At 47.8% G+C, this 11,326-nt stretch overlaps 1 protein-coding gene and 1 pseudogene across 5 annotated transcripts in view; one reads left to right on the top strand and one right to left on the bottom strand.

Moving 5' to 3' along the window:
- The window catches only part of PXYLP1 (2-phosphoxylose phosphatase 1), a 62,574-nt gene extending 59,549 nt beyond the window's left edge, over positions 1-3,025 (top strand). For 4 of the 5 annotated variants that reach the window (XM_012437063.3, XM_012437065.3, XM_012437066.3 and 1 more), the window contains one exon: positions 383-1,411. In XM_012437063.3, coding sequence (XP_012292486.2) covers positions 383-1,320 — 938 coding nt within the window. In that variant the 3' untranslated portion in view covers positions 1,321-1,411. Of the gene's footprint in view, positions 1-382 lie in introns of all 5 variants that reach the window. The other variant, XM_064378745.1, reaches the window with a different exon arrangement.
- Positions 3,026-9,882: 6,857 nt separating this feature from the next.
- Positions 9,883-10,201, bottom strand: LOC105706569 (PHD finger-like domain-containing protein 5A; annotated as a pseudogene).
- Between the last annotated feature and the right edge of the window lie 1,125 nt (positions 10,202-11,326).

The raw sequence follows: 11,326 nt of genomic DNA on the forward strand, positions 1-11,326 counted from the left end.
AGAAGCTCTCCTTAGGCCCATGCAATTACAGATATCCCGGAGGCTGGGCGATTCCTACCCCTGAGACCCACCAGTCTCCACACTTTCCCCAGGGAAGGGGCCAGTCTGGAGGACAAGTGCGAGGCAGATGGTCCAAAGGCTGTGGTTCCCAAGGCCAGGGCCCCACTCTGCTCATCCTTCATGCATTCTCCCAAGGGGCTCCCTTCACAAGCTGTTGTGAACTCGAGCTTGTAACCCCACAGCGTGGGGAAGCAGGCTGGACGCCATTCTCTTGCACTCCACTGCCCTAAAACACTCCAGAGCTGGACACTGACTCCGCCTCCCCTTGCTGTTTCTTTTGCTCAGCTGGAAGTAAGGAAAGCTTTGTGTGCTTGTGTTTCAGGCGTCGTGCAGCATTTGCAGAACGGCCAGCTGCTGAGGGACATCTATCTAAAGAAACACAAACTCCTGCCCACGGATTGGTCTGCAGACCAGCTCTATTTAGAAACCACTGGGAAAAGCCGGACCCTACAAAGTGGGCTGGCCTTGCTTTATGGCTTTCTCCCAGATTTTGACTGGAAGAAGATTTATTTCAGACACCAGCCAAGTGCGCTGTTCTGCTCTGGAAGCTGCTATTGCCCGGTGAGAAACCAGTATCTGGAAAAGGAGCAGCGTCGTCAGTACCTCCTACGTTTGAAAAACAGCCAGCTGGAGAAGACCTATGGGGAGATGGCCAAGATCGTGGACGTCCCCACCAAGCAGCTCCGTGCTGCCAACCCCATAGACTCCATGCTCTGCCACTTCTGCCACAACGTCAGCTTTCCCTGCACCAGAAATGGCTGTGTCGACATGGAGCACTTCAAGGTAATTAAGACCCATCAGATCGAGGATGAAAAGGAGAGACGGGAGAAGAAACTGTACCTTGGGTATTCTCTCCTGGGTGCCCACCCCATCCTGAACCAAACCATCAGCCGGATGCAGCGTGCCACCGAGGGCAGGAAAGAAGAGCTCTTTGCCCTCTACTCTGCTCATGATGTCACTCTGTCACCAGTTCTCAGTGCCTTGGGCCTTTCTGAAGCCAGATTCCCAAGGTTTGCGGCCAGGTTGATCTTTGAGCTTTGGCAAGACAGAGAAAAGCCCAGTGAACATTCCGTCCGGATTCTTTACAATGGCGTCGATGTCACATTCCACACCTCTTTCTGCCAAGACCACCACAAGCGTTCTCCCAAGCCCATGTGCCCCCTTGAAAACTTGGTTCGCTTTGTCAAAAGGGACATGTTTGTGGCCCTGGGTGGCAGTAGTACAAATTATTATGACGCATGTCACAGGGAAGGATTCTGAAAGGTGTGCAGTGCAGCGGGATAGAATCTGCCAATCGGAGCACTGGGAAAGGTCCACTGCTAGTTCTGTCTGTTGCTAAGGGTAGAAGATTATTGCTTTTCAAAGGCTAAATATTGTTTGTGGGAACCACAGATGGCTGGGGGTTGAACAGTAAGCACGTTGCTGTAATGCAGTATGTGAATTGCTTGGTACAAAATGGGCAGTTCACAGAGAAGTAGAAGGTACTTTGTCTCGGGCAGACTTTGCTTAGAATACCAGAATGATATAGTTCAAGACCCAAAGTCGCCGATCCAAGTTTGCACCCTTCGGCCTGCCTCATGGTATTGTGTGATGGAACCAGCACACCTCAGCCAAAATTTTCTTAATCTTAGACATTTTTATCTTGTCCTTGCTAAGGATTTCTTGAAGTGATTTATCTAAAATAGGGGTTGGCAAACCTTTTCTGTAAAGGGCCAGATCGTAAATATTTCAGACTGTGTAGACCAAAAGGCCACATACAGTCTCTGTCACAACTACTCAGCTCTGTTCCTGAAACAGAAAAGCAACCACAGACAATGCGTAAAGGAATGCGTGTGGCTGGGTTCCCGGGCCGGACAGACAGGTGGTGGCCAGATTTGGCCCCTGGGCTGTAGTTTGCTGACCCCTGACCTTAAAAATAGGCTATACTACAATTGCACTTCCAGCACTTTGAGAACCAGTTGGATGCCAAGAATTTTTCGATGGTTCTTCCAGTAACTTCTGCTAGAAACACAGAATTTGGTCTGTATCTGACACTAGAACAAAACTTGAGGGGAAATAAACATTGAATCAGAATGACTCATAGAAAACTGATTAGAAGAATACTTGATATTCATGATGATTGTGGTACAAGATAGTTTTAAGTACATTCTAAATATTTGTCTGCTGTAGTCTATTTGCTGTATATGCTGAAATTTTTGTATGCCATTTAGTATTTTTATAGTCTAGGAAAATATTTTCTAAGACCAGTTTTAGAGGACTCTGATTCCTGCAGTAATATTCAATTTACTGTACCTGTTTGGTGGTTAGAAGGAGGCTAGAAGATGAATTCAGGCACTTTCTTCCCATTAAAGCTAATTATGGCTCATTCCCTTTGACAAGCCGTAGAATTGAATTCATTTTTAAACCATTTTCATCAGTTTCAAATGGTAAATTCGGATTGATTTTTAAATGTGTTTTTGGAAGAACTTTGCTATTAGATAGTTTACAAATCTTTATAAGGTGTTTTATATATTAGCAGCAATTATGATTACATCTGTGATTTCTGAACTAATGGTGCTAATTCAGAGAAATGTAAAGTGCAAGTGAGATTCTCTGGTGTCATTAGCATTCCAGCTTCTTCTCTTTGTTTTTGTCCAGTGTTGCATTTGAATATGTCTGTTTCTATCAATAAATTTTTGAAGAATACCTATGATATGCAACTAATGGTTTGTCCCTATAAGTCACTCTGGTTATTTTCAAGTGAGAGCCAGTATTTTCTTTTTCTGCCTTCATTCAAATGTCATGCAGAGAACCAGTTTTTTAAAATTTCACCTTAATTGCTTCACTTATTGCTGAAAGTTGTGTTACCTCTCAAGTATTCAAAGACCGAATGTGGTTTTTTTCTTCCCACGCACAATATATCTGAATTAGAACTGCTAAACACAGCTTGAAGATTTAAAAATAAAAGCGACTCAGAAGATTTCTTTAAAAATCAGTTCATAGTATATGTTGGTAAAAGTAAATATCGTGGCTAAGAGCCAACATCAAAAGTGTAGAGAAAAATTTTGTCTTCTAAGACACTGGGTATGCACAGCATTAAAACGTCTTCCTTAATATCAAGTTCCGAGAGACTTCATTCCATAACAGCACTGAGCACAGAGGTGAGAGCAGGGGACGTAGTCATAGCCCTTGGTTTCTGGGCAGTGATCCGATGACTCCATTCATGACAGGCCTGCGAGTATACATGCATCATTTAGCTTTCTTGGTTTTTTTTTTCTTGTTTTACGATTAATATATGCCCACTAGAAAATCACCAATACTGAAAAACAACTTCAGAAGTGAAGTTCTCCACCTCCGGAGGTAACATTGTGAGCTGTCTGACAGATACCCTTCTGGAAAAGTTCCATGCAGATTCAGAAATAGATGTAGTTTTTAACAGGAACTAGATAATTTTATGTATATAAAATGTGACTTGCTTCCCTTAATATTTTTTATTGTATCTTTTTTTTTTTTTTTTTTTTTGAGAAGAAGTCTCGCTCTTGTTGCCCAGGCTGGAGTGCAATTGTACAATCTTGGCTCACTGCAACCTCCGCCTCCTGGGTTCAAGCAATTCTCCTGCCTCAGCCTCCTGAGTAGCTGGAATTACAGGCGCCCGCCACCATGCCCTGCTAATTTTTGTACTTTTAATAGAGATGGAGTTTCACCATGTTGGCCAGGCTGGTCTTGAACTCCTGACCTCAAGTGATCCGCCCACCTCGGTGTCCCAAGGTGGTGAGATTACAGGTGTGAGCCACCACTCCTGGCCACTTGTATCTTTTAATAGTATGTGTTAGAAGTATTTCTCATTAACTTGCTTCCCTTAACAGTATGTCTTAAAGATATTTCCATGTTAAGATGATAGATGATTGATTGATAGAGATGTGTATCAATGTAGATGGCTCTTTATAGCCACTGAATAATATTTCATGGTATAGATTAGACATATTTTTAAAATCTCATTAAAAATCCATGAAATGGAAACTTAAAGCCAAGGTACTAAAACAGGACTACAAGGCTTTACACAGAACAAAGCAGAGGCTTTTTCATTGAGGCTGTGGGTATTTGTTATGTAAGTTTTCTTTCTCTAGCTTCACTTTAAATGGAATTGAGAAACTTAGCTAATATTGCTATTAAGCCTATTTGAGGGTTTTCATAGCTATAGCAGAATTAGACTTTCTGGAAGATCTAGGTGATTCCCTTTTCTAGAAGTCTTAAAGACTGATTAGAGAGAGGCAGGGATAGATGCTTCTGTTTCTCGGAATATCTGGGAAGCCTTCTGAACAGATTTAGCAGCTCAGACAAGGGTGGGTGTGCCCTGGTGTGTTTAAACACAACCACAAATAGCAGAAAATAGCTGGGGTTTACATTGCAGCTGTGGCTTTAACAACAGCCAGCACAGAGTTCTGGCCTAAACACTAGTTAACTCCCATTGCCCAAGGCCACTGAACTGAAAGTTTGGATTGTACTGCTGTATTGGTGCCTGCCCAGGAGCCAGCTCAGATGAGTAATAGCTCTGCTGAAGAGGAAGCGGCTGAACTCATCAGAGCGGCTGGGCAGCCCTTCTTGAAGCCCCACTGCCAGCGGAGACCGGCCCTGATGAGAAGTCATCCCTGAGGGCCAGCTCAGCTCCTCAGAGCTGCAGAGCCCCTCAGCAGAGGGATGGCCTGAGGCCTGCCTTCCAGACAGCTTTGTCAGCAGCAAAGGTGCCAGGTAGTGCCAACTACATGGGTTCCACAAGTGCTGCTTTATCAATCTTCACAACATTCTGAGGAAAGTCCTAGTTCCCTAAAGTGAATGAGGAAAACAGGCTAGGGTGGGGGTGGGTGGAGCCTGGCAGGGGTTGTCACTTTTTCAAAGGACGAGTCAGAGCCGAGTCTAACTCTAGTTCACATGATACCAGTGAACTGAAGGGCACTTACAGCTGGGCGCAGAGGCTTATGCCTGTAATCTCAGCACACTGAGAGGCCGAGGCGGGAGGATCACTTCAGCCCAGGAATTTGAGACAAGCCTAGCAACAGAGAGAGACCCTATCTCTACAAAAAATTAAAAATACAAAAATTAGCCAGGAGTGGTGGCACATGCCTATGGTCCCAGCTCCTTGGGAGGCTGAGGTGGAAGGATTGCTTAAGCCCAGGGGAGTTGAGGTTGCATTGAGCTGTGATTGTGCCACCGCACTCCGCCTGAGTGACAGAGTAAGACCTTGTCTCAATAATAATAATAATAAAATTATATGAGATACTGTAGGAAAATTTACACCATTTCATTAATCTTCACAATAGTCCTACAAGATACTGTATTTGCTGGCAAATATCAATGAATAATGTAGTGGGGTTAAAGCAGTTCTACATTAAAATCTAACTATTTAGGAGAATATTCGAATACTGCCTCTAACCATCTGTGGCTTGCTATTCTTTTTTTTTTTTTTTTTTTTGAGACGGAGTTTCGCTCGTTACCCAGGCTGGAGTGCAATGGCGCGATCTCGGCTCACCGCAACCTCTGCCTCCTGGGTTCAGGCAATTCTCCTGCCTCAGGCTCCTGAGTAGCTGGGATTACAGGCACGCACCACCGTGCCCAGCTAATTTTTTGTATTAGTAGAGACGGGGTTTCACCATGTTGACCAGGATGGTCTCGATCTCTTTACCTCGTGATCCACCCGCCTCGGCCTCCCAAAGTGCTGGGATTACAGGCTTGAGCCACCGCGCCCGGCCGTGGCTTGCTATTCTTAAGAAAACTTACAATGTAAAATGTTATCTTTGCAGCCGTTATATTACATTTAACCACTAGAGGGCAGCATCACACAATTTTTCCAGTCTTCCATCTGTAAAGGAAGCATGGTGGTTTGACGGTGTGTTTTAGTAGGTTGACTAGGTGTCCAGGTTTGCCTGGCAGTGAGTAGCTTCCCAGGATGTGAGGCTTTTAGTGCTTAAAAACCAGGCAAGGGCCGGGCGCGGTGGCTCACGCCTGTAATCCCAGCACTTTGGGAGGCCAAGGCGGGTGGATCACGAGGTCAAGAGATCAAGACCATCCTGGCCAACATGGTGAAACCCCGTCTCTACTAAAAATACAAAAATTAGCCGGGCATTTGGCAGGCGTCTGTAGTCCCAGCTACTTGGGAGGCTGAGGCGGAAGAATCGCTTGAACCCAGGAGGCGGAGGTTGCAGTGAGCTGAGACTGCGCCACTGCACTCCAGCCTAGCGACAGAGCAAGATTCTGTCGCAAAAAAAACAAAAACAAAAACCAAGAAAGTCCCAGGCACACTGGAACAAGTTGGTTACCCTGGTGTTATATGTTGAGACAGTTGTGAGACTATTACTGTCATTCCCACGTTTACAGAAAAGGGAACCAAGAGGAGTAGCTCTTCGGAGGCGCCTCATGGTTGCTGGGGTGCAGCAGAGCTGGACTCCTGCTGTGCCCATTTCACGTGCAGGACCATGCTCTTAAGCAGGGTATATGATAAAGCCTCTGGAACCATTTAGGACTGCCTTTGGTTCCGTGCTACAGAAACCTGATGACAGTGGCCTAAACAAATAAAGCCTTTCACTTTCACCCGTGGTGCCATGATGTCATCAGGAACCCATACTCCTGTTGACCTCTCACTGGCCAGAGCGGGGCCCCTTGGCTACCTCCACTGTGAAGGAGTCTAGGGAAATGAGGATTTTTACTGGGCACACTGCTGTCCCAAAAAACAGCCTCCTTTTACTCGGGAAAAAAGGGAAAGTGGGTACTGAGTAGAGAACTAGCAGTGACTAGCACTCTCTCCAAGGCCACCATTACACTGAAGGTGTGGACGCTGTGCCACCCAGATCCCCCACTTCAGGACTTCTTTCCCCCGCTGCTGGTGGTGCTCAGCTGTCAGTGCCTTCAGGGCACTGCTCTGGAGCAGGGAGCCATCTGCTGAAGGACATGCTCCTTCCCAGGGCAGCCACATCCAATGATTGGTCAGAATAGGGATTGGAAGGCCCGGGGACAACCCCGAGGGGCCATCCCAGCTTCAGAGCTCCCTTGGGGTCAGCCAAGGCCCTGTGACTGCATCACAGCCCACGTCTGCTTCATCCAGCATCCTCCAGGGTGTTGACACAAGAGCACACCCCAGCAATCCCCTGTACACACATCTGTCTCAGAATCTGCCTCCTGGGAACTGCCTTGCAATGAAAGGCAAGCAATCCTAGAGGCTAAGGTCTCTGCTAGCATGGGCAGGAAAGCTGGACTCAGCTCAGGACTGGAATGTAGGTTAGCCTGGACTACCACGCTCTTCCAGGCTCCTCTAGCTTAGCGCCTCTCCCTGCACCCCTAGTCCGCTGCATCCACACAAGTGAGGAAGCAAACTGGACACGTGGGCTACAGTCAAGAGTCTATTCTGCTCACGGGGATGATCCCCTTCTTGCATCTGTTATGAATATTCATATTTCTAGCTCCCTTTGTTTCTTTTCCCATTTTTTCCTAATGTACCTTTTAAAGAAAATAGAATCTTCTCATAATAGATTGTCTTAGCCTGGGCTCCCCTGACGCAGAGTCTGAGATAAAAAGCTTAAATGTTAGGTTTGTTAGGGGATGTGGTCCCAAAGGAGCAGGAATGAAAGCTAGAGGGGACAGAGGGGAAGGAGGGAAAGCCAATGTAAGGACGCATAGGGGCGACTGGGCGCTCCGTCCCACAGGACCTCCCGAGAAGGCCTGGGGAAATACATCTCAGAACTGTTCACCTGCAGCAAACGTTTATCCACTGGCTCCCATCCACAGCTGCCTTCCCTGCTCTGCGGAGGTGCATGCACGTGACTGCCCAGCAGGAGGGTGCCCTGTACACCACAGCATGGCATCAGAGAAAGCTTGGGGCAGGAAGCAAGAGAATCAATCTCTCTCTCTCTCTCTCTCTCTCTCTCTCTCTCTCTCTCCCCCCTCCCCACCCCAGGTGTTGACACAGTTTAAGAAGGTGGCTATCTGCAAGCCAGGAAGAGAGCCCTCACTAGGAATTGACTATGCTCTCTCCTTGACTTTGGACTTCTCAGCCTTCAGACCTGTGAGAAATAAGTATCTGTTATTTAAGACAAAAAAGACAGAGAAACCAGTAACGGGAAAAAGACCAAGAGGGCTGGAAGTGGAGCACAAGATGCGTTTGATGTGCAGGATGGGCCAGCACTTGCTGAGCATTTCAGCCCAAGGCGTGCACTGCGCTTTTGATGTAGAACCTTGCTTCATCTCACAGTAACCTGTGACTTAGAGATTATCATCCCCATTTTTCTTTTTCTTTTTTTTTTTTTTGAGACAGAGTCTCACCTTTGTTCATCCAGGCAGGAGTACAGTAGCAGCAATAGCTCACTGCAGCCTCAAGCTCCTGGGCTCAAGCAATCCTCCCACCTCAGCCTCCTGAGTAGCTGGGATTGCAGGCAGGAGCCACCACACTCAGCTAATTTTTTTTTTTTTTCTTTTTTCTTTTTGAGATGGGATTTTGCTGTTTCTCAGGCTGGTCTCAAACTCCTGGGCTAAAGCAATCTGCCTGCCCTGGCCTCCCATAGTGCTAGGATTACAGGCATGAGCCACCCCACCCAGCCTATCAGCCCCATTTTTAAGACACGGAAAGAAACTGAGAGGAGAGGTCACTTGCCAAGGCCTCTCAGCCAGGAAGTGGCAGAATTGGGAGGCAAACCAGTCTGACTGGGTCTACAGAAGTCAGGGGTCTACAGAAAGCATGTGTGATGGCTAACCAATACATAATAAATATTTCTCTCTGGTATGTACAGATTGTACATTCATGACAGCATAAATCAAATTAAAAAGGCTTCTTTGCCCCTCCATGGCCTTCCAGATAAAATCCAGTCTCCCTAAGGTAACTCACGAGGCCCCTCCAGGGTCCGACTCCCACCTGCACTCCAGCTTTATTACTTGGAATAAGCACAAGGATGAAGGGTGTGTACACGGACTGCAGCTGTTGATGGATTTTCTGTGCCTAGAAGACAGAAAAGGAGTCTTAGCATCATGGTGTGGGGTGTGAGATTGACAGGATCTCCAAGAGGACAGTCACTTCCGAGCGCTTCAGAAGCCAATGACTTCTCAGTCCTCCATTCTCCTCCCCTTCCCCATCTGTGGTCTGGAGTGTGATCACCTAGAAAAGAGCTTTGGAACCATACAGACCAAGCTCAAATCCAGTTCTCTACCACTTCACAGCTGTGCAATCTCAGGCAAGGTACCTAGGCTCCTATGCCTCAGATGCCTGATCCCTAAACAGGGAAGACAACTCCCGCAGAGTGTATGTGAAGCTCCGGACACAGGGGTCATCTCCACCTGGCAGGAGTCATTTCTCACAAATGACTCTCTCCATTGCCCTGAGACACCAAAACTGGTTAGAACCAGAATGACAGCCCTGCCCACATTTTTTTTTAAGTATAAAGATGAAAGGCCCGCATTTCTTGTTCTGATAGCATCTCGCCACACACTGAAGTCTCCCCAAGGATGCGCCTTTCGCTGTGTCTAGCTTCGCATTCAACTCCTCAAGCAGAAGACTGAACCATGACTCCTTTTTAGACGCTCTCCGCGTAGGGAGGACAGATCCATATTCAGGACAGAATCTTGCTTCTAACTAATCTATCAATTCTTCTGTGATTCAGTCTGCCAGGGTATTCTGTAAAGAATCCTCTTCCCTCCCTACCACATGTCTGCACGAAGCGGGAGGGAGGGGTGGCAGGGTGCCAGTACACTGGCAGGCACTTCTGGTGATGCCTGGGGCTCCGCTTCCTTTCTGATGGTAGAAGTAGGCGTCTTTTCTGGCAGCTGCAGCAGCTTGATGCAGAGGAGGAAGGGGCCACCCACCGATCACCTCTTCCTGACGCCATCTTTTTGACGTTCATGGAAGAGGTCTGTCTCAGAGCTCCCTAAATTGACAATCTTTGGGCAGCCATCTCTATCCTTCTCCTGGCTGGATAATGGGCATCAGAGACTCCCACGGCCTCCACAGATCTCAGTGCCCCTGGTACAAGCCATAGTTACACTCATCACATAAGCGTACCAGGGTGCAGGGAAACACACAGCGGTCACAAATCACACACTTGCTGTCACAGTTTTCACACAGTCTTACGATGGCAACACCAGCCTGCCTGCAGCAAAAGATCAAATCCAGATAACGTTTAGCCATAGCTCCCGCCCAGGCTGACCACTTTCTAAAGCCAAGAAGCCCGCCTGGAGGCAGTGAATCACGCTTTATGCATAAGTAGGGGCCACAACGCCTTGGCCACACACACCTCCCTTAGGGGGACTCAAATTTACTGGGTCCTGCTTTTGTGCCCAACGCTGTATTTGACACCTTATATAAACATCTCCACTGTTCCCCAAGAGGGCTCATCCTTTCCCCTGGTTTCTTCATTACGTATGTCTAACTTCCATCCTTCCTGCTTTGCTTGGACTTGCTGTTCCTTTGAGAGGAAGCTGCTGACCACAGAGTTCAGCAAGGAATGGGAGCCTCAAGGCTCGGAGGCTGGCCCCTGGAGACGCTGAACGAGAAGCGGCCCTGGATGTGACGTAGACGTCCGCAAACCAGAGCTCCTGCCCTCAGTGCCTCAGCTTTAGGAAGCTGCTCCCCTCCTTGCTCCTGCGGCAGACAGGTAAGGTGCTTTCCGCATGCCCCAACATCCCCACCCCAGTTTCCCTCTCCTCCCCTCTTGCCCAGTGCTTTGGCTGGTGTGCCCCTGGCAACGAGGGAGGGCAAGTCCTTCTCCTGGTGGGTAGCCGGCTGGCTTCCTCCCAGCTCAGAGCCAAGCGTGTCTCAGTTAGGTGCTCCCTAGGCTGGGAGGTCCTTCCAGGGGCCTCTCCTCAAAAGTCTGCCAGAAACGGGCTCCTTCAAGCCTAAAGTTGAGCCTGTGGAGTGTGTAGGGTGCGGACGGGAAGGAATGCCACACCACCCTCCCGTGGCAACTCTGCCTTGCCCGTGTTTTGCCGCTTTTCCTCTTTCCCTGTCGACCACACCAGGTGAGGCCTCTTTCCCAGCAAACCGAAGCTCCCTCTGGCAGCCCAGGAGGAGTCAAATTTTCTCCCCACACGTGTACATTATCTTCAAGCTGTAGCAAGTAGAGACACGCTCTGTGTCCAGATGGCCTCACCCCAGCTGCCCTTTTGTCCTACTGATGAACCAGCTGTTTAGCATTCTAAACAACTAGCACCCTGATTGACAGACTGACCATTAAATTGACTTCCAGACTGATGGATCTTGATGGATCCTGATGGACCACTGTCTATCTGAGAAATTAATCCTGAGTAACTGACT

The sequence above is a fragment of the Aotus nancymaae genome, unplaced genomic scaffold (assembly GCF_030222135.1).
Source record: "Aotus nancymaae isolate 86718 unplaced genomic scaffold, 86718_ANA_hifiasm-v0.15.2.pri h1tg000019l, whole genome shotgun sequence".
Classification (NCBI taxonomy): Eukaryota; Metazoa; Chordata; class Mammalia; order Primates; family Aotidae; genus Aotus; species Aotus nancymaae.